Source organism: Aedes albopictus, chromosome 3 (genome assembly GCF_035046485.1).
Source record: "Aedes albopictus strain Foshan chromosome 3, AalbF5, whole genome shotgun sequence".
Taxonomy (NCBI): domain Eukaryota; kingdom Metazoa; phylum Arthropoda; class Insecta; order Diptera; family Culicidae; genus Aedes; species Aedes albopictus.
Window position 1 is genome coordinate 52,248,408 of NC_085138.1, and position 27,829 is coordinate 52,276,236.

General features: G+C 41.6%; 2 protein-coding genes across 3 annotated transcripts in view; one reads left to right on the forward strand and one right to left on the reverse strand.

Moving 5' to 3' along the window:
- LOC109398757 (neural cell adhesion molecule 2) overlaps positions 1-27,829 on the reverse strand; it is a 642,607-nt gene that overhangs the window by 431,636 nt on the left and 183,142 nt on the right. The window lies entirely within an intron of this gene.
- Positions 2,933-4,210, forward strand: LOC109409777 (uncharacterized). Its single transcript, XM_019683285.3, has one exon. It carries the CDS (start codon positions 2,947-2,949, stop codon positions 3,985-3,987), a length of 1,041 nt encoding a protein of 346 aa, XP_019538830.2. The 5' UTR covers positions 2,933-2,946; the 3' UTR covers positions 3,988-4,210.

Here is a 27,829-nt window from a genome sequence, read left to right on the forward strand (position 1 = left end):
GCCGTTTACGCTTCGGAACGCATTTGCACCTTTACACGGAAAGTAACCCGCACGGGCCCGGGCTTCGCTGTTTGTTTTCCCAACCTGGGGGCTCTGAGGCGAGGCACATGCTGTATCTAGGCCAGCACAGATTGATGATACGGCAAAGTTGCGCGCTGCTGCGTTGGCTGGCTGGAAATGAGAGAAAGCGTCAAACTTCCACCTCACTTCGGTTCGTTCAATGACCGGAAGCCAATTGAAGAGGACTTCTGCTAATTAACCTCCGGAGGCGCATTGTTGTCCTGCTGCAGCCCGGTTCCTGGCAATAACCGGTCGGAAACTAATTATTGTTGATCCCACCCTCGCGTTGGAAACGACGGTAATTGCTCCACGCATTGAAGTGTGCCGCTGCAAACTCCACTTGACTTCGGTCGGGAATTAGCTGCAGTGACGAGGCTGGAAGAGCTGGCGAAGAAAATTAGCCGGTTATGAGGATATCAACCCATCCGTGGCAAGAAAGTATCAAATATCAGTAAACTTTCGACTTGCCGATACTAAATGTCGTTTGACCGATATGACATATGTCGTCCTTTGTCAAAAGCCTTTGCCAAAACTCCCCTATCTCGTTTCTCCATCACCGAAAAGCAAATCAAGTGTATTCAAATACAACATTTTACAAAAAAGAAACTAATGCGATCAGTGTCAACACTTGTTGTGTATGGTTGATATTCCTTGAACAGAACATTAGGAAAATTAGCTTTGATGCTCATGACCTAAGTTAATTAACCTGCACATGTCATCGCCTTTGCTCGTCTGCCACGTAATATGATATCCCTTTTAACACCTACCTTGAAAGCCCAATAATTTCTCATCATATTTCCATGCTCCGTGTCAAAAAAGAATAAACGTAACTATACGCAACAAAACAAATGACTCAGCACTTATTTTCCCCGAGTGGAAAGTTTTGCTCGTTGAAGAACCATAAAGATAAATCGACGCTAACTTTAAGCCACCCTGAAACAAATGGCAAAATTCTTCGCAAAAAAAATCCCTCTCCAATACCATTCAAACGATAAAATAGAATATCCATAAATAAAAATAAAACTGCAATATGCGCACCATGCCGACCAACACCACCAGCAACAACAACGTCCGGATAGCCAGCGGGGAAAACTTCCACCGTTCCAAACGTAGTTCCACTGTGGCTACGCTGTTGGTGTTCTGTTCTTTGTGCCGGTTTCTGCGTTTCCCCTAAAAGTGTCACCCACTGGCAAGCGATTTAAAATCATTCCTGCCGCAAGTTTAACGACGTTACGCCGCAAAAACCGTACTCACTGTGGTGGATGGAGAGCATATATAATACTGATACTAATATTTAAATTAAATCAGTGATAATAATTTTAATAGTGAATTTTCTAAATCAAAAAAAAAAATAATCAAATATGGCATCACTGACAAGAACTTTCGGTTTCGTTCGTGTCCTGAATCCCGCTCTGAGAGCAAAGCATTGGAATGCGTAGAATCAGTGTGGTCATATTTTCATATCTATTTTCACCCTCCATAAAAAAAAGTCTTGACCGTTGGTTCGCAAGAGCCACATAGATTATGCATGTTATGATGGAACTCTGTATAAAGCTCTGTAAATTCATGCAAATATGTATAAGTGTGTAAATAATCCGGAAATCTTCATTTTTAGATTTCTAAATGATTATCAGTACAAAGATGTGTTCAATTACAGACCAATCTGCATGTATAGCACCACTGCCTTGAATAGAGCCCAACCAAACTGCGAGATCGATTGGAAAAGAGCAATGAGAGAATACGAGCGAGAGCAAGAGTGTTCGAGTACATCGTCGGGTTTGTGGTTCTGACCAAGAGACTCGTTCGGCATTCCGTTAACGATAGTTGTAGCACACGGACGTGTGAAATTTTTGCGCGACGAAAAAAGATGGCGGACAAGCGTCCGGAAAACCTTTCCGCGGACAATCGTTCCGCGGACAAGCGTCCCGCGGATAACCGTTCCGACAATGGCGTGGTTGAAGGCGTTCCCAGTCGGTAAGTATAATACGATTTTCTTCAGGAGAATCGTGAAGGTTGATACTAATTATGTAAAGGCGGCAGAATGTGGTAAAAAAAAAACACTGTTGGCTGAAACTTGATACAAAAAAAAAAGATGATGGCACAAGAAAACGGAAAGAATCAAAAGATTGAGATCGTAAAAATGGCGGAGAAAGAAAAGCGAAAAAAAATCATTTTGCCAAAAACAAAAAGAGCGGAAGGTCTCATGGCAGAAAAATAGTAATAAAATACCAAAAAATAAAGGAGTGGGAGGACTCCAGGTATTACGCAATAAATAAAAAGGCCAAAAACAAAAGGAGCGTCGGTTCTCATGGCAAATAAATTAAAATACGTGATAAGCCCTTTAAAATCATCAAAAAAAAAATCAAACTAAAGCTTGCTCAGAAAATGTATCTAAAAAAAAATACACATGTGCATATTTCTCTATAATCAATTGCAGGAAAACGAAAAAAAAAAGCTTCGAAATCTGAAACAACGGTGAAAAAAACTTCAAAGTTAACCGTGGCGGTTAAAGAGCTCGCTGCGTCGGAAGCTAGAGCTGAGCTGATGCGCACTGAGCTTGAAAAAGCACACGAAACTATACTATCGCTCCAGGCAACGTTGAGAGCATCTGGAAATAACGCGGTAGAAGTAAACAGCCTGGAATCCGGAAGTGACATTGGCGCTGCGAACGCGCTTCGAAATGGTGGTGCGACGCCATATTGCGCACCCGGGAACAGCGCAATGGAAACGAACAGCGTAGAGTTCGGAAGCGACATTGGCCCTTCAAGCACACGACGCCACGGTGGACGGGCACCTCCAATCAACACAGTTGAAGTGAATGGCGTAGAACTCGGAAACGGCATTGGCCCTTCGAACTTGCATCGAAATAGTGGAGGTGAACCGACCATGGAAGTCTCACGTTTTATGTCGTCAGTTAACCAAATTTCGGTCTCCACAATCAATATTCCGGAATGCAAGTCGTCGGTGGAAGGAGAAGGAATCGGGAAATTCGAGTTTGAATCGTGGAAGGACCTACTGGTAGACTCTATGACACTCGCCGGAATAACTGATGAGCCAACCCAGTTTGTAGTGTTTAAGGTCAAAGCAGGCGCAAAGTTAATGGAGATCTTCAAAAATACGGCAACAACAATGGACAGTCCAAACCCTCAAGCATTTCCTTTCACGAACGCCATGCACCGGCTCAAGACATATTTCGGGTCTAGCTCGGACATCATGCTCCAGCGACGCAAGTTAGCAATGATGAATCAGAAACCAGACGAATCCGATGTTTCGTTCATTATGAGGGTGGGTGCCATAGCCAGAATGTGCGATTATGGTACCGAAAAGGAATTTGAGGAGATTGTCAGCACCGTGGCAGAACAGGCAAGGAACAAAGAAGTGCGAACAGCTGCGCTACGGATGCTCAGCCGTAAGGGAACGCTAACCGAGCTAATTGACAAAGTTCGTGAAATTCAAGCCGTCGCCATGAACGAGGAGTACTACCGCCTCAGACACGGAATTGCAGAACAAGCCACAGTCGCTTCGGTAAGCGTTAGTCAAGGAATAAGTCAGCAGCGCTTCTCACGTGCTCCATCGAACCTTGGGCGTTTTGGAAATCATCAGCCTCGACGTTGGGATGAGCTAGGTGCCAGGCGACCTGGGATGTCCGGATGGAAAGCTCCAGGTGGAGAACGCTGCTTCAGGTGCAACAGCATGTTCCATAAACCTAGCGATTGCGTTGCGATTGATCAGACAAGTTTGAAATGTGGCCGAAAAGGTCACTTCAAGCGGGCCTGCAAGACACTTATCCGGAGTGGCAGCAAACGACAGAGCGAATCAGATAACTCGGGTATCGAATCGAAGAGAATCGCATTGGTGGACGAGGAAGAAACCACAAAGGAGGAAGAGCGACCAAAGGAAGCCGATGTAGGTGACAAGATGTATTAATTAATCGATCATTTCATACACTTTTAATTACAAATGAAGTTATTTAACGTTGAATTAGTTCCCAAATTGAACTGTTTATGAAACTTGTTGCAATAAATTCACAAGTGGAATAAAACACATTTAAAACTCGTGTTAATGTCTCTTCATGAACCCATAGTAGTATGACTTGACTTCGTTTTCATTAGAAATTGCAATTTCATAATATTTGATATTTAATTGACAGATACCAAACAAAACTCCGATGCCGTGTTTCGGGGTTTCGAACCAATTATCAAAAAATATAAATGACTGTGGATTAATTGTGGCGAAGGTATCAGGAATGAACTGCACATTTCTTATTGATTCCGGAGCCCAGGTGAATACCTTAACCGAGGAATCATTCAAGGTGCTTCTCGACAACCATGAATACAGAGAAGGCGTATACAACATCCAGGAACGACCCGACCGTCCACTCAAGGCATACGCGTCAGCCGGAGATATAAAAGTACTCTGTACGTTCGAAGCTCTCCTGTACTTATCAGAGGATCGCCCCATCCTGCTAGAGAAATTTTACGTGGTGGACGAGTGTAGATCCCTCCTGGGCAGACACACAGCAACTCGGTACAGTGTGCTTCAGCTGGGATTGCAAGTCCCGGTGTCATCTGAACCTTCCCAGTTTCCGTTGAATACCGCGAGAGATATTGCTATGGTTGAAGAGAATGAAATATTCCCAAAATTCAACATGCCACCAATCCAAATTAGCTACGACAAAACGAAACCCCCTTGCAGAAACATATTTATGAGTATTCCGCCAGCTGTGAAGCCATTGGTTGAAAACCGACTTCAACAGCTACTATCGGCCAATATTATCGAAAGAGTCACCGAAAACATGGATACTTCGTTTTGCTCATCCATGTTGGTAGTGCCAAAGGGACGAGACGATATTCGGCTCGTCATAGATTTGCGTGGCCCTAACCGCTACATTAACCGCACACCATTCAGCATGCCAACCCTTGAGAAGATCCTTGTCGATGTGAACGGTTCAAACTGGTTTTCAACAATCGACCTAACGAACGCCTTTTTTCACATAGAGCTTCATGAGGACAGCCGTCACTTGACAAACTTTTTCACGGAGTTCGGTATGTTCCGTTATGTCCGACTCCCATTTGGGCTTTGTAATGCGCCGGACATCTTCCAGGAGGTGTTGCAAAGAAAGATTCTAGCCGGCTGCAAAGGGGTCAAAAATTATTTAGATGACATATTTGTCCATGGAAAAACCAAAGAAGAACATGACACAAATCTGGCAGTAGTCTTGGCGCGACTCGAAGAGCATAATGTAAAGATCAACTCTACAAAATGCGTATTCGCTAGCCAATCCGTAAAATTCATTGGCTTTGTCGTGACCCCCGACGGATGGCAGATAGATGAGGGAAAACTGGACGCTATTCGAAACTTCCGACAGCCTGAAACGTGTTCAGAAGTTAAAAGCTTTCTAGGAAATAAAAGAAAATCGGGTTAAGTACGGTTTCTTTGAATTCCACTAAGAATTTGCATCCTTTGACAGATACGTATTTCGACCTCAACTGTAAGGTCGTCTTCAGTGTCTTGTACTTGACTCGACAAGTCAAGTACAAGACACTGAAGACGACCTTACAGTTGAGGTCGAAATACGTATCTGTCAAAGGATGCAAATTCTTAGTGGAATTCAAAGGAACCGTACTTAACCCGATTTTCTTTTATTTACAGATATTCCCCTAACAAGCCCAGGTTAATCATCATCATCATAGCTTTCTAGGGCTTATTACCTATATCGACAAATTTATCCTCAACCGTGCTACAAAAACTGAAAGACTACGCGCTCTAGCCAATGCTGATGTATTCTACTGGACGCCGGAGGAGGATCGAGAATTCAAATGTTTGCAAACCAATGCACTGCATTCCATCAAGAAACTAGGCTACTATTGTGCAACAGATAAAACTGAGCTGTTCGTTGATGCCTCAGCAATAGGCCTCGGAGCGGTTTTAGTCCAGTTTAACAAGGATGGTATTCCACGAATCTTGGCATGTGCATCTAAATCTTTAACGACCACAGAACAGAAGTATCCTCAAACTCATAAGGAGGCATGTTGTCGCGGATACTATCCGGAGGGTTAAAAAAAGAGAAACTTCTTCTTCTACAATTTATTTCAGCCTGACTCGTACAATAAATGATGACCTATTTATAATCAGCTGTCCCCTATTGTTATTATAAAGAACTAGCTGTCCCGGCAAACGTTGTCTTGCCAAGCTGTGGTGGTTTGACAACTGTTGAGCTCACAAAGTCATCGCACTCTAGATTGGTATCATTTCGATGGTGTTGCTTTCCTTCCCAGCTCATGAAAAATCAGTACTTTATCAATTTTCTTACTTTTCTAGTTGATTTTCATAACTTTTTTTATATATAAACACAGCCACCATGAATACAAATCGAACCGTGCAAGAGTCATGCTGATCGGTTCACCCGTTCGTGAGTTTTGTTGCCTCAAAGGGATTTCAAACTCATTTTTATATATATAGATGTTCTGCTATCGTATTGTTGCATGGAAATGTTGAATACAATATTGTGTTAATTGTTATACAAAATTCGAACAAAAGGAAACAATGCTTAGAGAGGTAAACCATAACAATGCCATAACTTTGTGTATAATAGAATGACAATGATAAAATAGGTAGGTAAGTGTAGTCATTTCGGAGTAGTGCGGATGAGGTTTGTTTGGGTCTCGGCGTAGGGCTTGTTTGTCGGCCGGTATGGTGCCATGCAAACACCCCGGTAGCTTGCTAATGGCCTCAACAAGGCACTCGCTGTCGTCTGGGGAGTTGAACGATTCACGTTCTACTTGACTGGTAAGATGAAAAATCATGCTGAAATTTATGTACGCCATAAGCAAATAATATCTTTTCACACATTAGGAATTTCGTTTGTCATCCGAACAGACTCGGAAGCAAATGAGTTTATCTTCCAAAGCGAACACCGGATTGGAAAGCGGGCTGTTTCCCGAGCAGAAGCGTGGTCGTTGCGGCTTCAACCGTACGATTTCGCGATTAAAAGAGTGCCAGGATCGGACAATATAGCGGATGCCTTATCGAGGCTAATCAAAGCATCCGAAGAAGCAATTCCATTCGAGGATGACGACGAAGGCCACTACTTGTTCGCGCTAGACGCCGGATATATGGACATCACACTAGCTGACATCGAAGTCCAGTCAGAGAACGACGAGGAACTACAGAAGTTGCGGAAGGCTTTGAAGTACGGAAGCTGGCCCCGAGATTTGCGAAAATATGAGGCCCAGAAGAAGACTCTACACACGCTTGGATCACTAATAATCAACGACGAAAGAATCATCCTACCAAATTCACTTCGAACTAAAGCTTTGACCTCAGCACACGCCGGGCATATCGGGGAAGTCGCAATGAAGAGAATAATGCGTGAGTTCTTCTGGTGGCCTGGAATGGCAACCGAAACTGAGAAGTTTGTGAAGCAGTGTTCAACATGTTGCCAGTTAGCCCGGAAGAACCCTCCGGTACCGCTTTCGTCTCGTGAACTGCCAGACGCGCCATGGGAAGTGATTCAGATCGATTTTCTCGAAATTCCTAGCTGTGGATCAGGTGAGTTCCTAGTGGTAGTTGACATTTATTCTCGGTTTCTCTCAGTCGTTGAAATGCGTCGAACAAACGCTGACAGTACAAATGCAGCGTTATGTGACATTTTCAAACGATGGGGTTTTCCACGAATCATCCAAAGCGATAATGGACCCCCGTTCCAAAGTTCCTCGTTCTGTAAATTCTGGGAGGAAAAGAACGTAAAAGTCCGCAAGGCGATACCCCTAAGCCCCCAGTCGAACGGAGCAGTAGAGAGGCAGAATCAGGGTATCATAAAAGCGGTAGCTGCGTCTAAGATCGAGGGAGAGAGCTGGAGGAAAGCACTTGAACAATACGTGCACAACCACAACACTTTAGTACCTCACGCCAGATTAAATGTCACACCATTTGAATTGATGGTTGGTTGGAAGTTTCGAGGAACTTTCCCTAGTCTTTGGGGCTCCAATCATACCTTAGATCGCACTGATGTACGAGAGAAAGACGCGGAAGAAAAGCTTATCAGTAAGTGCTACGCAGATAAGACTCGAGGCGCGAAACCGTCGGACATCAACGTAGGAGACGTCGTACATCTAAGCCAGCAACGAAAAACTAAAACTGATCCGACTTTTTCATCGGAACGCTATACCGTCGTTGCAAGAGAGGGGCCAAAGGTAGTGGTCGTGAGCAAAAGTGGAATCCAATACGCACGAAACGTACAGGACGTTAGAAGAGCTTCTGGCACGGAGATGGAAACTGGAGAACCACCGGCCAACGAGAGTCTGCCAGATAGGCCAGATCCTACTGACACTCAAATCGTACAAACGAACACCGAAGTAAGTGCAAATGGAAGCAGTCCTCATCTACGTACTCGTTCAAACCTAAGGAAACCATCTAGGTACAACAGCGACTACATTTATAATGTGTTTGAGTGAAGGAAGAATGGCGTTTTACAGTTAATCACTATTATTAATAATGTACATTGTTCACAAAAGAAATCAAAATAAAATGAAGTAGTAAATGGTAGTACACAACAAGTTTGATTATAAATGAAAAATTTGCTGACCTGGGTATTCAAATGTACACACGTTCAAGTTGCGCTGTCGGACTCGTTTTAGAATTGCATTCCCAGTTTTGGACCAATACAACTGTCGTAGTTATGGATGGTGTCAGGCCATTCGGTGAAAGGGCCTTCAGCTGGATGCCCCAACATTGTTATGATTTATCTCATTTTACGTGGCCGCCTCCAGATAAGATGATATTCTTCAACATGCGTGAGTACAACGTCGCTGGTAGCATAGAAACAACGTCTGGGCGATTTCTTCTTTAAAACCGTTACCCGCATTGAATTTGATGTGTGCTCTGGGATGTGACTCTTCGGGGCGTCGATTAGTAGGCCAAGAACCAGACCAAAACCAGCAGCGATTTGGCTGAAATATGAGTTGAAATTACTTGTCTGAAATCGTTGTAGAATCTTCATCCTACATCTGATGGTAGGACAAGTAGAAAAAAAAAATTGCAACATTGAAATCAACTACCCTACCTCACGGTGCCCCCACAGACCGTTATTATAAAATAAAAATGTCCATCAAAACTAAGTTCAGGGGTCGAATCCTGGTGCCATTCTGCACCTCTGGGCAAATTTTTAAAATAATCCCTAGGAGGAATCTCGAGAAATCTTGATTTGATGTTTTATACTAAGAAATTTCAAAGAAATCCATGTTCAGATTCAACAATATCGCTTAAATACCTACAAAAAAAGTCCCCAAAGTATTCAAAGTTGTTTCAAACCAGTATATATTTACCAACGCAACTTTTATTATACATATTTACTACTCACCCAACTCAATTAACTGACTAAACTGACATAAGTATGTTTTTCCAAGCCATGCAACGGTTTTAACGTAAGCATTAAAAAGCGATTTTCCCTATTGTTTTATGAACATATTACACATCCCAGTGTTAAACGTTAAAATTTTCCCTAATTCTACAACATGTTTACTATATTACGAGGAACCAACCCTCCGAAGACCACAAAGGGATCTAAAATATGTGGAAAAAGTTATTGACTGAAAACGGAATAGCATGGAAACGCTGTTTTACATGTAAGGAATAACAATAAATAATCAAATCTCGTCATTTTATCGATCGGGTAAGGCTTCATAACTTTTTTCCATGAACTTCGCATCGCTTTGCGGTCTTTGGAGGTCTAATTCATCGTGAAGTTTGCTACAGAAATCATTCATCGAATTATTTTTAGGGACCAAGGGGTGACCCCAAGCGATTTTTTATTGAAGAAGTAAATTTTCTCATAAAATCGTCTGCAAAACTAAGAATAACGGGCGCAAAAAAATAGTTTTCCCGATCCACCTGATATTTTGCACAGTTGATATGGGACCAAAATGGAACTCAAAAAGTATACAAGAACTAGAGTTTTTGCATTTTGTATATTTTCCCATATAAACCGTGTCCCATGTTATTACATATACGTTGTAGTTTCCTGTTCTTCCAAAATTGATGTACTATTAGATCTTTATTTAACACATATTTCTCAGTAATTTTCTAGTGTTCATGTGCAAGAATATGTAGCACTTTACATTCAAAAAAATGTTTAAAATTCTAGGCAAAGCAAATCAAAGATAATCGTACACACCGTAGTTGCTACTCCGTGATTGACCAGAGTTGCACAGAGAACCAATGAAAGCAAGGCTTGGGACTAGCTAACCATTCTCAATGTGCACAATTCAAAAGTTCAACATTTGAAAGTCAATAACGGCGCTGGCCACGTCCTTACGGTCATCGGATCGATTATGTGTCATACTTGCCCCATATAGGAGCGATACATTTACAGCAAGGAACAATACAATTACTAAACACTGAACGCCCCTGTTCAAAATGCTAAGCAATATCGAAAAAAGTATAAATTTGTTTTCGACTATTGTGACTGAAAACGTTATTCATTTTAAGAAAACTGGCTTCAAAGAGCTACTCCACTTTTTCTAACCCTAACGTTGGTAATCAAAAGCGCACATGACAAGCAACGTTCTTTGCATCTTTTTTTTTTTTGATTTTTGTACACTGCCAAATGTTTGGTAAGTCAGTTTAATCAGTTAATTGATTTAGATGAGTAGTAAATATGTATAATTGAAGTAACGTTATTAAATAAATACGGGTTTGAAACAACTTTGAACACTTTAAGGAAAGTTTGTGTAGATATTTAAGCGATATTGTCCAATCTGAACATGGATTTCTTTGAAATTTCTTAGCATAAAACATCAAATCAAGATTTCTCGAGATTCCTCCTAGGGATTATTTTAAAAATTTGCCCAGAGGTGCAGAATGGCACCAGGATTCGACCCCTGAACTTAGTTTTGATGGACATTTTTATTTTAAAATAACGGTCTGTGGGGGCACCGTGTACCTGTTTGTTGCTGTCGATGTTCAAACGTCGTCCTGTCTACGATTCGATCGTTTATGCAACAGGGTTTCCTCGATTACAGCTAGTCTTATGGCACTAAGTATTGCAATAATTGCAAAAAAAAAGAACTTTTCGAAATGAAAATGATCCAAAATGTTTCGTGACGAAACGTAAACACGGACTATGACAGACTTGCTCTGTCAGCTTCAGCTCGGTCGGTCGGTTTCGATCAGTTCGATAAATATGGATAAACAGGTCTGTGCCACATGCAAACCGATTGAACCGATTCAACGCACGGAAAGAATAATGTGATGAAATTCAATGCTTGATGCCCTTCTATATTATGAATTCTCGGATACTTTTTCAAATCGACGTAACAACATAGGATTTGCATGTATTATACGTCGTTTTGAAAAAGTATCCGAGAATTGTAGAACGATGGCGATAGAACGATGGGTCAATTTAATCCAATATGACAAATTCATACATAGTGCTCCAAATTCAAATTAAAAAGAAAAAAAAATAACTGCATTGTGTTCATTATTTTTAACAATGCAGAATATGTGTAAAATAGAGAGAAGGTGGAAGACCCAGACATTAGATATCAGCGCAGACAGACGTTCAAGTTTGACTCAGCAGCTTGTGTAAAAAACATGGCCGCCACAAATTGCCAAGTGGCAATCAGCGAACAGATGGCGTTAGCGACGTTCATATTCAATCGCTGCCTCACATGTGCGTTGCGACCAACAACTGTCACCACAGCCGTCTTCCAGCCGGATGGCGGGAAAAGTCCGCACGTATTGCACGCTAATAATGTTTCCACATAATTTGTGCAGAGTAAATGATTTTTATTTAATGTCTAAAATCTTTTTCACAAATTAGCGCAGGACTCTTGTAAAATATTTTACACATTATTACTTTTATGTTACATAGATTTGCTTGAATAAAACTGCATTTGGATGAACTTCACTTGCATTGGGAAATCTTTGTGAATGTGACGCAAATGTAGGAATGATTTTGACAGTGTTTGTTTTGATTTTATTTTTCGGTGGGTGGTGAATTGGGTGGTAAGTAAGCGGCTGGAAGCACGTGGTTTCCCAAACTGTCAACTGCACGCGACCGCACTGTAGCAATCGGTTGCCTAGGTGTCGCTAGTGAAAATTTACATAGAAAATTTGAATAAATTTGTTCGAGCTAGAACGTCTGTCTGCGATATCAGTTATAATTTGACACACCAAAGTGTTCGGATTGAGAGTAGAGAAGGGAAGTAATGTGGTGGATGGAGAGCATATATAATACTGATACTAATATTTAAATTAAATCAGTGATAATAATTTTAATAGTGAATTTTCTAAATAAAAAAAAAAATAATCAAATATGGCATCACTGACAAGAACTTTCGGTTTCGTTCGTGTCCTGAATCGCGCTCTGAGAGCAAAGCATTGGAATGCGTAGAATCAGTGTGGTCATATTTTCATATCTATTTTCACCCTCCATAAAAAAAAGTCTTGACCGTTGGTTCGCAAGAGCCACATAGATTATGCATGTTATGATGGAACTCTGTATAAAGCTCTGTAAATTCATGCAAATATGTATAAGTGTGTAAATAATCCGGAAATCTTCATTTTTAGATTTCTAAATGATTATCAGTACAAAGATGTGTTCAATTACAGACCAATCTGCATGTATAGCACCACTGCCTTGAATAGAGCCCAACCAAACTGCGAGATCGATTGGAAAAGAGCAATGAGAGAATACGAGCGAGAGCAAGAGTGTTCGAGTACATCGTCGGGTTTGTGGTTCTGACCAAGAGACTCGTTCGGCATTCCGTTAACGATAGTTGTAGCACACGGACGTGTGAAATTTTTGCGCGACGAAAAAAGATGGCGGACAAGCGTCCGGAAAACCTTTCCGCGGACAATCGTTCCGCGGACAAGCGTCCCGCGGATAACCGTTCCGACACTCACTACTCGTCGTCGCCGGAGCACTCCAATCGAGTGCGAGTGAGTGTGCGAGTACGAACAATATGGCTCTCTGATTCGTTATTTTACGGTTTACGATATGCTTCAGAGATGCTCGGGTCAACAAGGAACTCGAAAAGCCTTGAAGACCACTGAAAATGTATTTTTAACGCTTATGAAAGCGTGTGATCTGCTGAAAATGTTTTTTACCTTTCTCGTACACTAAGTGTACTGGAAAGGCTATATGTTCACTCCAAAAATGACTTTTTGATAGAAGGCCCAGAGGGTCGAGTCACATATACCAATCGACTCAGCTCGACGAATTGAGGTGATGTCTGTGTGTGTGTATGTGTGTGTGTGTATGTGTGTGTACAAAAAACTCACATCACTTTTTGGCAGTAAACCTCAACCGATTTTAATGACCGACGGTTCATTCGACGCGGCATATAGTACCATTGTTTCCTATTGAAAATGGTTCGGATCGGTCCAGTCGTTTCGGAGTTATGGCCATTTAGGTGTTCCGGATCGGTACCTCTGGGAGGGACCAGACATGAAAATGCAACAAACCCATGCATGCGACATATCAAACCACGGCATTTTCGATCATCTGATAAATGGAAAGCAGGAAAATAGTCTCAGACCATATCTGAACCGGTAGTGTTCCGGAACCGGTTCCGGATGTCCCGCCGGAAGTGGCCAAATATAAAAGAGAACCAAACCCATGCATGTGACACATCAAACCACGGCATTTTCGATAATCTGATGAACGGTAAGCAGGAAAATAGTCGCAGACCATATCAGAACCGGTTCCGGATGTCCCGCCGGAAGTGGTCAAATATAAAAGAGAACCAAACCCATGCATGCGACAGCGGCATTTTTGATAACGTGATGAACGGTTAGCAGGAAAACAGTATCAGATCATATATGAACTGGTAGTGTTCCGGAACCGGTTCTGGGTGTTCCGCCGGAAGTGACCACATATAAAATTGAACATAACTCATTCATGCGACACAACAAACAGCGGCATTTGCGATAACCTGATGAACGGTTAGCAGGAAAACACTATCAGTCCATATCTGAACCGGTAGTGTTCCGGAACCGGTTCCGGGGGGTCCCGATGGGTGAATGCAAATTTTTTAAGGAGTGATGTGTACGCATATGGTCAAATCTCAACCGTTACATAGTAATTAACTTTAGATGTTTTTGACTTTGCTTGTCTCAAACTGGCTATAACTTGAAAAAGGTCAAACTTATCGCAGCTTTTTAACCCTCATTCGAAAGTTTATTTTATTTTCTATCAAAAACAGATCTTTTAATCTAATGGTTTAGTTAAATATCTTAGTTTTCTACAGAATTTAAGCTCGAAAATATTGTTTTGCCTTTCTCGTGCACCGAAGTGTACTGAAAGGCTATATGTTCACTATATGGCTATATGCGTCTCAAAATTCAACATGGTGGCAAAAACTTCAAGACGGCAGCTGTTTAATGGAGGTTTACGCTCTAAAACCATTCAATATGGGTGTATCTGATATGGGGAAGAAGTCTGGAATCCAGCGACCGAAATTTCCAAGCTGCTGGACATAAATCCTAAATGGCGGCTCAAAATTCAAGATTGCGGCTATTGTTTAAGAGATCAAGGCTCAAAAATCTAAAACCAGATAAATGATATGATCTCTGATGCCATGAAATGGATTTCTGTTAACGTATGAAAGTACGATATTCATCAACATGTCACTTGTGTTGTGTTGAAATGTGTTTTCGAAGGCACGAGAAAGGCACCATCACCGCTAGGTGGATTAATTAGGGTTTTTAGTACGTTGAAATACAAGTTAAATATTGAGTGGAATGCTATCTGAGAGCTTTCGATTTGGAGAACAACGTTGACACCGACATTTTGTTTGAAATAGATTTTGACGATTTCAACTCATAGCATAGCATAGCATAGCATAGCATAGCATAGCATAGCATAGCATAGCATAGCATAGCATAGCATAGCATAGCATAGCATAGCATAGCATAGCATAGCATAGCATAGCATAGCATAGCATAGCATAGCATAGCATAGCATAGCATAGCATAGCATAGCATAGCATAGCATAGCATAGCATAGCATAGCATAGCATAGCATAGCATAGCATAGCATAGCATAGCATAGCATAGCATAGCATAGCATAGCATAGCATAGCATAGCATAGCATAGCATAGCATAGCATAGCATAGCATAGCATAGCATAGCATAGCATAGCATAGCATAGCATAGCATAGCATAGCATAGCATAGCATAGCATAGCATAGCATAGCATAGCATAGCATAGCATAGCATAGCATAGCATAGCATAGCATAGCATAGCATAGCATAGCATAGCATAGCATAGCATAGCATAGCATAGCATAGCATAGCATAGCATTGATAGCATGCGGCATTTCCCCCTCTCCACTAACAAAAACTTCTTCCCGTGACAGTCGTGAAGAATATGAGATTGTTGTTGTTGTTGTTGTTGTTTTTTATTTATTTATTAACGTGAGTCTTTAACATATACTCATACGACTCACACAATATGAGGTGCTCTCGGTCCCTATTAGCAATGCACGTCATATTAACATTCCTTCCCTTCCTCGATGACCGTAAGGACGTGGCTGGCGCCGTTATTGACTTAATATTGTTTGGAATTCTCGAAAGTGCACGTTGAGAGTGGCAAGCTAATCCCAAACTTCGTTTGTTGGTTCCTTGTGTAGTTTAGATTACTCTAGTCAGCCACGGAGCAGCAACTACAATTCTCATGCTTGGTAGTCTTTCAGAGGCTCTACCAGGAATTTCTCTCTGGATTTCTTCTAAAATTTCTCATTGATTTCTCCTGAAATTTTCTTATGGATTTATCTCGGTCTTCTCCCGGGATGCCTGCAATGATTTCTACCATGATTCATTCATTGATCGTTCCCGTTTTTAAGGTTTTTTTTTCTAAAATTTTAACAAAAATTTCTTGAGGATTCTGTCATGAACTCTTCCAGATTTTTTTTCTCGAATTCCATTACCAATTCCTTCCGGAATTCCTCGATTGATTCATTCCAGGATTCTTTCAGAGAATTCTCTGGCATTTCTTTAGGATTGTTCCCCGACATTCCAACAGAGATTACTCCCGGAATTCTTTCATGGATTATTCCCCAGACTGCATCAGGAATTCGTCCAGGCTTCTTCGTTGGTGTTCTCCACTGATTTCTTTAGGTATATCTCTGAGGGTTCCTTCTGGGATTTTCTGAGGAACTCCTCCCGAGATTTTTGCAATTCTTTCAAGGGTTCTTTTTGGCATTTCCTTAGAGTATTGTTTCGAAACTCCTTCTGAGATTCTTTCATTGATTTTTTTCTAGTGTTTGTTTGGAATTCTTTCAGGTATGAATCCCAAAAGATATTAAGAATTTATTCCCTTAATGGATTTTATCCCATATAGCCGAGGCGGTAAACGCACGGGTATTCAGCATGACCATGCTGAGGGTGACGGGTTCGATTCCCGGTCGGTCCAGGATCTTTTCGTAAAGGAAATTTCCTTGACTTCCTTGGGCATAGAGTATCTTCGTGCCTGCCACACGATATACACATGCAAAATGGTCATTGGCAGAGGAAGCTCTCAGTTAATAACTGTGGAAGTGCTCATAGAACACTAAGCTGAGAAGCAGGCTTTGACCCAATGAGGACGTTACGCCAAGAAGAGAGAGAGAGAGAGAGGATTTTATCCAAAAACTTTCAGGAGTTCCTTCAAAAAAACTTACCGTGATTCCTTTTCTATTTCTTGTTGGTTTTTTTTTCAGGAGTTTATCTCAATATTCCTTCGGGATACAGATTCTTTTATTTATTTTTAGCAGGCATCCTTTCAACAATTTCTCCTGAGTTTCTATAGAAACGTTTTTTTTTTTTTTTGGGATGTATTCAGAGACTCCTTCTGGAATTTCTTTAGGGATTTATCTAGTGTTTCTTTCCGATACAGAAAAATAGAACTTATACTCTGATAATTCCCATACATCACCTATTTAACGGTCTATTTTCTCTTTAAAAATTTGATAGTAGGCCAACTGCCAATCCTCATCGTTTTAATTCGAATTTGACCCCAGACAACCAATTTGCACGTATAATGAAGTTTATGTTCATGTTATACGTACTTTTATGCGTTGAAGTTACATCGCATAAGATGCAGCAAAAGTGCCTCATGCGTACAAAAGTGGAGGCGCTATACGTGCATTGACGGAATAATAATAACTCTATATGACTTAAAGCGATATCTAATGCGATGCACCGTGTGCACGATTGCGATGTAATTCAGCAACTTATGCGGCCTAGTATGCGACTTAATAATTAAAAAAAAAATCTTGTCAGCTCGATATCGAACTAATCACCTCTGGATTGTCGAGCCACACTTCACACACAACACTAAACGATACTTATGAAACAAGCTGATTAATTATCATGATATTCTAACTCACCTCAGTGCGTGTTGGGGAACGTCCATAAATTACGTCACGCAAAAATCGACTATTTTCAACCCCCCCCCCCTCCCCCCTATGTCACACTTTTTGTATGGGACCCCTGAAATTTTTGTATGGGCCGTCACACTTTGCTGAACCCCCCCTCCCCCCTCAAAGCGTGACGTAATTTATGGACGTTCCCTTGGAATGCACTTGGTTCACTTGCGCTGTGCTTTTTTGCACTGCATCCACAGTGCAACAGAAACTCTTTAATTGTTATCACATATCAAATCGCATAATGTCAACATAATAGCTTCTAGCGTATGCGAGTTTGTATGCACATTTCAACGAGTTTATTTGTACTTTTATGCGATTTCATCACCGTTGCGAGGCAAACTAACACAACAAGAAAAGTACCAAACGAAGTCCTGTAATCATCGTATTATGCAATTATGTGAATTAATTTGACATTTTGCGAGTTCGCTCGTGCGCTTTTGCGAATAAGTAAAGTTCATCGCAATAAAACATCAAAATATCATCTACACGGTGTTCAATAAATTCGGATACACAGTAAAATTGAATTTATTTCCCATCTGTAATTCAGATTTGCAAAGTGAATGTATTAATTGAAAGCTCACATAATACTGATCAAATACAGTATATGTTTTGTAATAAACTGTCCTTTATCCTTTTGTTATAATTGCAAATGTATCTCAAGTTCCTTTCGGCCGGCACGCACGTCTGTCATTGGTATTTTGTCTAGTTTTTAGTGAGTAATGGTGTTAAGTTAAATCAAATTAGGTTGTTGTCCTCAGCATTAGTAGCAACTATGGCCATACAAAATAAGCTATAAGATTCAGATTGGGTGAAGTACGGACTCATTTTATTTTGATCTTTAAAATTGCTAAAATTGCTGTCGTACCTGCTTTAATGATTTTTGTTTTGTCAAAAAGCAAGGCTGCGTTATATCTAAGTTTAATCCATAATTATCTTTTCCAAAACTTGATTATATCCCTATTGTGGCAAATTTTAACCTTTATGCTTTTTTATAGATTTAAGCACATTTTTACTAAACTTGCAAATTTATCACCATATCATCACTGAAATAGCAATGTAAAGCTTTTGTCTATTAATTTAGTTATTTTAATTTAGTATAGTGAGATGTGAACTCAAAAGTCAACGTTTTAGACTTCTGTAGCTTGAACAGCTTATCAAAAATTATTTCAGCGTGCCGGAGCTAACAAACTTTAGATACAGCTAAGGCTTATAAAAAAAGTAGAAAAAGACTTTATTCAAAACCATATGCTACATTTGATCAGTTTTATATGACCTTTTAATGAATACATTAACTTTGAAAATCTGAATTACAGATGTGAAATCAATTCAAGTTATATGGTGTATCCGCCAATATGGCCATACGTAGCACCATTTTCCAACACAGCCTCCCTTATCGTTACACCTGGAGATCACCACAGCAGACGGAATCTCAAATCGACCACGTTCTGATTGACGAACGGCACTTCTCCGACATTATCGACGTCAGGACCTATCGTGGCGCCAACATCGACTCCGACCACTATCTGGTCAAACTGCGCCCAAAACTCTCCGTCATCAGCAATGTACGGTACCGGCGACCGCCACGGTACAACCTAGAGCGACTGAAGCAACCGGATGTCGCCTCAGCATACGCGCAGAATCTCGAAGACGCGTTGCCAGACGAGGGCGAGCTCGATGAGGCCCCTCTAGAGGACTGCTGGAGTACAGTGAAAGCAGCCATCAACGACGCAGCCGAGAGCACCATCGGGTACGTGGAATGGAATCGACGGAACGAATGGTTCGACGAAGAGTGCAGAACGGTTTTGGAGGAGAAGAACGCAGCGAGGGCGGTAATGCTGCAGCAAGGGACTTGACAGAACGTGGAACGTTACAAACAGAAGCGGAAACAGCAGACCCGCCTCTTTCGGGAGAAAAAGCGCCGCCTGGAAGAAGCGGAATGTGAAGAAATGGAACTGCTGTGCCGTTCCCAAGAAACACGGAAGTTCTTTCAGAAGCTCAACGCATCCCGCAACGGCTTCGTGCCGCGAGCCGAAATGCAGGGATAAAGACGGAGGCCTCTTGACGGACGGACGTGAGGTGATCGAAAGGTGGAAGCAGCACTTCGATCAGCACCTGAACGAGAACGTAGGGGGAGCCCATGGCAACGGAAGAAACGACGACACCAGTGCAGCGGAGGACGGAAATGAACCAACTCCCACGCTGAGGAAAGTTACGCGAGAAAAGTCTAACAACAAAATGATAGCAAATCGAAAACACAATTTGTAATCAACAGCACATTTTGATATCAGATTGTCTTGATTCAACTTGATTTCATATTTTGATTTCGTTTTGCTGTCACTTCAACTTATTATAAATATTATAGTTTTTAAGTAATTTCAAAACTTCTAGACGACCTTGTGTAATACAACTAATGCTATACCATCAGTGCAATTAAAATATTGCATTTAAGTTTTCATATCATTCGAAAAACTATACTTTCAACGATTTTTCCATTTTTTCGCACTGATAGCAAAAACAGTTATCAATTTGATATCACTGATGGCAGGAATTGTTTTCAACTTGCTGTTACGGGAACATTTTTCTGCTCTCATTTTTGATGTTTTAACCGTTAAAACGACAACAACCTGAGTTGTCATAATTTGCAATATCACAACATCAAAATTAGTTTTCAATTTGCTGTCGAGCTTTGCTCGGGTAAGGATGCCATTCACCAGCTCAAAACCAACAAAGCAGCTGGTAAGGATGGTATCGCAGCTGAACTCATCAAGATGGGCCCAGAAAAGTTGGCCACCTGTCTGCATCGGCTGATAGTCAGGATCTGGGAAACCGAACAGCTACCGGAGGAGTGGAAGGAAGGGGTAATCTGCCCCATTCACAAGAAAGGCGACCATTTGGAATGTGAGAACTTCAGGGCGATCACTATTTTGAATGCTGCCTACAAAGTGCTCTCCCAAATCATCTTCCGTCGTCTGTCACCTAAAACAAACTAAAACAAATGAGTTCGTGGGAAGTTATCAAGCCGGCTTCATCGACGGCCGGTCGACAACGGACCAGATCTTTACCGTACGGCAAATCCTCCAGAAATGCCGTGAATACCAGGTCCCAACGCATCACCTGTTCATCGACTTCAAAGCGGCATACGACAGTATCGACCGCGCAGAGCTATGGAGAATCATGGACGAAAACGGCTTTCCTGGGAAGCTGACTAGACTGATCAAAGCAACGATAGACGGTGTGCAAAACTGCGTAAGGGTTTCGAGTGAACTATCCAGCTCATTCGAATCTCGCCGGGGACTGCGACAAGGTGACGGACTCTCATGTCTACTCTTCAACATCGCTCTGGAAGGTGTGATGCGACGAGCCGGGCTCAACAGCCAGATTATAGCCAGAACATTTGGAACGGTGGCAGAACTGTACACCCACCTGAAACGCGAAGCAGCAAAGGTCAGACTGGTGGTGAATGCCTCAAAAACAAAGTACATGCTGGCAGGCGGAACCGAACACGACCGGATCCGTCTGGGTAGTAATGTTACGATAGACGGGGATACTTTCGAGGTGGTGGAGGAATTCGTCTACCTCGGATCCTTACTGAGGGCTGACAACAACGTGAGCCGTGAAATTCGGAGGCGCATCATCAGCGGAAGTCGGGCCTACTACGGGCTCCAGAAGAAACTGCGGTCGAAAAAGATTCACCCACGCACCAAATGCACCATGTACAAAACGCTAATAAGACCGGTGATCCTCTACGGGCACGAGACATGGACCATGCTCGAGGAGGACCTACAAGCACTCGGAGTTTTCGAGCGACGCGTGCTAAGAACGATCTTCGGCGGTGTGCAGGAGAACGGTGTGTGGCGGAGAAGGATGAACCACGAGCTCGCTGCACTTTACGGCGAACCCAGCATCCAGAAGGTGGCCAAAGCCGGAAGGATACGGTGGGCAGGGCAAATTGCAAGAATGCCGGACAACAACCCTGCAAAGCTGGTGTTTGCAACTGATCCGGTAGGCACAAGAAGGCGTGGAGCGCAGAGAGCACGATGGGCGGACCAGGTGGAGCGTGACTTGGCGAGCATCGGGCGCGATCGAGGATGGAGAGCGGCAGCCACGAACCAAGTATTGTGGCGTACTATTGTTGATTATGTCTTGTCTAAATGATGTTGAACAAATAAATGTATGTATGTATGTATGTATGTATGGTGTATCCGAACTTATTGAACACCGTATACAACGATGTACTCATACCTTATACAAGTTGATTTGTATTCTTATATGACTTTACCTGATGCATCGTAATAAGTTCAAAAAATGTACGATGCACAACGTGGTTTCTTATGCGAATCCTGGTTGTCTGGAACGTTTGCTCACTACCGCCATCTAGTTAATGGTTGGCCAAACTTGGGTCCTTTGTCACCGGAAAACATGTTCCAGTAACAATGATTAGAATCGCAAAATGTTCGGGAATTTACGACAGTATGTTTGTGCTTCCGGTTTCTTTTTAGGAACTTAACTCGAGATTTCATCAAATATCAAATTACTCCAGGAATTGTAACATTTATTTGTTTTGGGATTCCTCCAGTGATTCATTTAGGTGTTCCTCCAATAATTATATATAGATCTTTCCCGGGATTATGTTATGGATTTATTCCCGGGATTATGTTCTATTTCTCAAAGAGCTTCTTTGAGATGCTTCAAGAACCATTTCCTGATTTTTTTTAACAATTCTCCCGGCAACTCTGCTAGAAATCAATCAGGGATTTCTACCGTACTTCCGCTATGGATTCCTTTACTTCATTTGTTGACAATATCATCAGAGATTTTCCTTTTTTGAAATATATACTATTCTTTTGAAAAATTCTGTCATAGTTATGTAGGCGCTGAAAAATGCATAACTTGGGGTTGTTGACATGGACAAACAGTTGAAACATTTTTTGGTTCAGAATCTAGTAACGGTAGCATGTTCGTCCAATAAAAAGACTTAGTTTCGCCATACATGAAGTACGGGTGATAAAATGTGTCGAAAGCCTAATTCGAGCAAAACCAATGCGATTGCCACGACAGGATAGTCGACCAAGACGAAAATTTTCAAGTAGATCGTTAAATCTGTGAACGGCAGGAATGATGACATTTGTTTATGTGTGTTTGTTAGTGCTGGGATGGTCTTCATTTGAGTTGGCAAGTTTGAAAACTAGTCGAACCTCTTTTTGAAGCTTAAGTGATTTCAGCCTATCGTGTTTAAGCCTTTTATACGTAACCCTATTCTATATTATCATATAGTACATATTCGAAAAAGATCTTGGATCAACAGGGAATCTAAATTTGCATCCTCAGGACAATCTTGCTTAATACCCACGTGCTTACCGCCAGGGTTTCATGGACCAATTACGAAGACTTAACTCAAATTAATTGTATGATTGGGTTGATAGGTTTAATTACTATATTTGAAACTTTTCGTTTTATATCTAGCTCAGCAAGTAATTGCACAAAACTGATGTAAGTTTATTCTACATACCGTTACAAATTGTAGGAATTTCTCATTTTCCCGGAGTCTTTTACGGTTGCACATGTACACCAACAACCCCATATTCATCGCACCTGCCTCGATATCGCAGCGTATCCGCAACGCAGCGCATAATTGAAATCAAACTAGCCACCATCAATTAAACAATGGCTAATTCCGATCATCATCGACAGTGCATCCGGTGGTGTGCACACCAGCAAGGCGGCGCGGTAAAACAATCGACAAACCACACTATCATATTTCGAGTAGGTACCTATGTTCGATTGTGCGTTCGTTCAGTCAACAGCCCTCCCCTCTACTTCCGATCAGGTGGTCAGTCAGTTAGCCACCCACCACCCGCCGCTCGTTTATTCAACTTTTGTTCCGAAACCGACCTTCCGCCCAGGTTCCGTGCAGGTTCGAAAACATACATTCCATCACTTCGATGCATACCTACCTAACTGGATGCCGACATTTTGTGCGTGTGTATGATTCCGATGACACTTGGTCAGTAGAGCGCTGAGCGAACAATGGGGGTTGGGCTGGAAAATTGCGAGGCGCCTGGTAACAAACATCCCGAATGATGCACCTAACAGTGCCAGTGACAGAAAGTTTCGCACAACATAACCTGAGCCTCCCGAATGACAAAATATTATGTATCTAAGCCCTTACCAAAAACGTCGATTTCAGAGCGATTACATAGCCTCTCGGAGTTCACTCCCAGGAACACTAAAGTGGCAAAAATAGCTCACACGCAGTCGGAAACAAAGTTTACCTCCGCATCAATCGAACCGGTGGTGAATATTGGTGATCAAATTCACACCCGATGTGGTTTGCCAACAACGGCCTCCGGTAGTGCTATGCTGGACGAACGATTGCGTTCCTACCAGGGCGAATCTAGCATTGCACAGTGGTTCCAAACGAGGCTAGCAGATGAGCTGACCTTCTTTTGAAGAAAAATAATCAGTAGGAGATTTTATGTGAGACCGTGTCCTATCTTTTACTTTGTCAATCTTAATATGTAATACATTCCTCTGATACACACCAGGTTTCATTAGCATGTAGCAACAAATATTCCACTGTGTAACTAGTTGTCACCTTCTTGGTTTGTGCACCCGTTTTCAACTTGGTATGTACCGCCATCGCTTGCCATTTAGCAACCAAGATATTGGAACATTTCGTTTTCTCCATTGTTTGTCCAGGATCGGTGCTCTGTGGATATTTCTACCCCTCTAAGCACAGTACGCGATTGAGCCTAAAATAAATCAATAAGATAAATAACCTTCCTATCTGTACTACGTACATAAACCATCGCATAATGAATGACCACACCATCCTTCCAGTCCTTTTGAACCACTGCGCATTGGCATGCCCATTGCACTGCCATCATCATCGGTCCGGTTTCACTCAAGCGGAAATTTAAATTTACTACGAACTTTGTCGGCTGGCAGTCATCCAGCGATGTGCAACAGAAAATAGTTGCAGCATTGTGTACATAGTACTCACTGGCAACCGCGTCCAGCAAGCATCAGGACCGAGATAGAGAAAGTTTCCACTGAATTGCGCTTGCAAAATGTATTAGCAAACCCAGTCAGTCAGTGGCCGGTATAGGAACGTAAAACAGCATGCAAGGGCCACCGCACAGACGGCCCAAACCGGAAAAGTTATGCGCCTCTCGCATGGAATGATCCTATCAAGTTGAACGATCTGGACGATTTAGTAAATTTTGTTCCCGTTTCTCTGGTGATGGGGTTCTCCCTAGGGTAGAAACCCAATTCTAAAGTTTGCATCCTCGAATCGGGAGGACCGCCGGCAGTGTTATTGATCGACACACACTAGGTCACTCACTTGGTCACTCATAACAGTGACCCACTGCTGCTATCCAAATGGCATCATTGGTGTTAATAGGGGCATGAAGAAAGGGCTTTGTGTATACCCCCTAAGGGCACCCGCATATTGTTAAACGCATTACGCAAGTAAAAAATGTGGCGATTCTTTGAGGATTCTACCAAATATGTTCAAGATATGCTGAAAGCAATTTGTTCAGTATTTTTATTTCAATTTATTAAAATTACAAATCGCTTCGAAAAATTATTAGAAATTATTTCCCTAGTTTATTACGGCGGATTTTCATTTGCGGAGGATGTTGGATTTAAAAACTTTAAAAACGATAGTAGACGTAATTTATGTTTGACTGGTCATTGTTTACACTTGGAGTTCACCAAGGCATTTTATCTGGAGTTCGTAAATACTTTCTTCCAGGAGTTTATCAAAGTATTTTTTTCTAGAATGCCTCTTTGGAATCCTCCTCTTATCAATAATGATTTCTCCTAGAGTTATTCTAGTCACTTCTCATAGGACTCTTCGTCAAATTACACCAAGATCTGTCAAACGAGTTGCACCTGGAATTCCTTCACGATTTCTCCTAGAGTACCATTAAGGATTCCTATAGGAGTTGGGAGTTTCTCAAGGGATCCATTCAAGAGTCGTCCTCGATTTATCCAGGAGTAATCCCAATATTGCCTGCATGATTGATCAATGTAGCTTATTCAGGAATTACTTCTGAGCAGTGTACGCAGAATATGGCACCGCAAGCGAAAAATAGGCAACAAAGAAGGCACAGCAATAACGCTTTGTTTTTTCGTTAGCAGATAATGACAAAATTGCTCCTGAGTTTGTTCACAACAAAAACGGTAGGAATATTTGTCTCGTTCTATTCACATCGTGATTTTTGCATTGTTTTACAATTGAAACTAGACTCTGAGGTTTGCAAGAGTATTAATTCGTACAAATACATATGAATTCGATGATGTGGGTCGAAAATTTCAGCAGAAAAGCCGGAATATCGGCACACGCACGCCAAGCGATGTTTGTTTTATTGCTCTCATCGCCTGACATGCGCTTGTTGCGGAACGTCTTTGTTATCAACATGCACCGCTTAGGACAAAGCGTTTGTTTTTCGGCGTGATCCGTTTTTCGTACCCTGCTTCTGAGCTTTCTCCACGAATTTCTCCAGGAGTTTCTCTGCTGACTTCTTCATGAGTTCGTCAAAAGATTCCTACTAAGGTTCCTCAAGAGTTCCTGTGAATTATGCTTGAGAGTTTTAAAGTGTTTTCTCTAAAAGCTTCTGAAACTGAAATTTTCAAAGGAAAGCTATTCCAGAGCTCTTTTTAAAGATTCTCAAGATTCTCTAAGGATTCTCCTTGAAGTTTCTCAATGGATTCCTGCCGGATTTCTTTCAGGAATGCCCATTGAAATTTGTTTCGGTATTTCATATGGATGTCCTCAATGCGATCCTCCTGGAAATTATTACGAATTTCTTCTTCTTTGCGAGCTTAGTTGTTTAAAGAGAAATTTCAGAGAATACAAACATGGCTGCCACAATGGCCGACTTGGTCCCCTACTCACGTTTTCAAGAGCACCAATCTTGAAAATTCGTAAACAAATGCTCTCGATTTGTAAAAGCTGCCTCTTTTTGCAAGTGAGCAAAGCCAGGAAAAACAAGTGCGGCTTCGCTCGATGCTTTGTTCGTCAGATTTGTGCCTCTAAAGTTTGTATGAAAAATTGCAATGGGATTTCTTGATGTTTCACTTTAAGAGCACTTCTTAATATTATTATTAACAGAGAGGTTCCTCTGCCAATGATTGCTTTGCATGTGTATGTCGGATGGCCAGCACGAGGACACTCTATGCCAAAAAAAGTCGGGGACATTTCATTTATGAAAAGTTTTTGGACCGCTCAAGAATCGAGCTCCTCACCCTTAGAGCATGGTCTTACTGAATACCCGTGTGGAGCCTCGTAGCCGTGCGATCAGGGTCAAAAAGCTTCCTAGAATCGCACCAATCAGGAACCAATCAGTCATCAATTCCTGCTCGGGTTTTATGGAAAAATCATCGATTATTATTGAGATATTGCAATATCTGATGTCATTATTCACGTGGTATTCATTATACATTCTGCGGAGTTCCTTAATATTTTATTCAGGTTGTAGGTATTGTGTTTTGGATACTTGAGTTTGGTATTCTGCAGCTTTTTCTTTCTGCTCGGGTTTTCAAGAGCACAAATCTGAAGAACAAAATGATCAAAAGCGCTGAAAAGTTGATCGATTGGTTGTCCGCTGGTGGTAATCAATCGATCAACTTTTCAGTGCAAATCGGCTTCGAGTTTGCCAGATTTGTACTCTATTTCGAGGGTGACTTAATCATAACGATGTTTCAAGAATGTTTCAGGGAGTCTCAGAGAGGTTCAGGGCGTTTCAGAAGGCATTTTATAGGCGTTTCAGAGGATATCATAGGGTTTCATGAGGTTTTCAGGTACGGTCATAGTGTTCATTGAATCGCTCTGAAGCGTCACTCTCACTTCTAGAAACGATCCTGAAGCCTGTTGAACCTCCTCTGAAGTTCCCCAGAGAACCTTTGGAAGGCCCCCGAAAACCCTTAAAGCCTCGTGAGATCTTCTGAAGTGCTCTTGGAACCATCTGAAAACCCCTCTGAAACGTCTATCTGAAACACCCTGAAATGCTCATATAGACTGTTTCAGAAATTATAAATACACTAACGATTTACTGCCATTTTAATTTGAGCGCAATAGGGTAAATGTACCAATAGTGGAGCTATTAGTAGCTCATTGTAGTAAAATAATTAAATAAAATTGATAATACCACAAAATAAAAAGTCTGAAAACGTTAATCGGTGGTTTTTCACTTAAATTTGCTAGGAAAAATATAAAAACCATTGTTTATATAAGTTTTTGCTAATAAATCGCTTGCACCAACTATAGGTACACGGTTCCTATTATGGAGGTAAAATTTAACATTAATTCCTATAGTGGCGCATCCCATTGAATTCTTATGAGACCCAC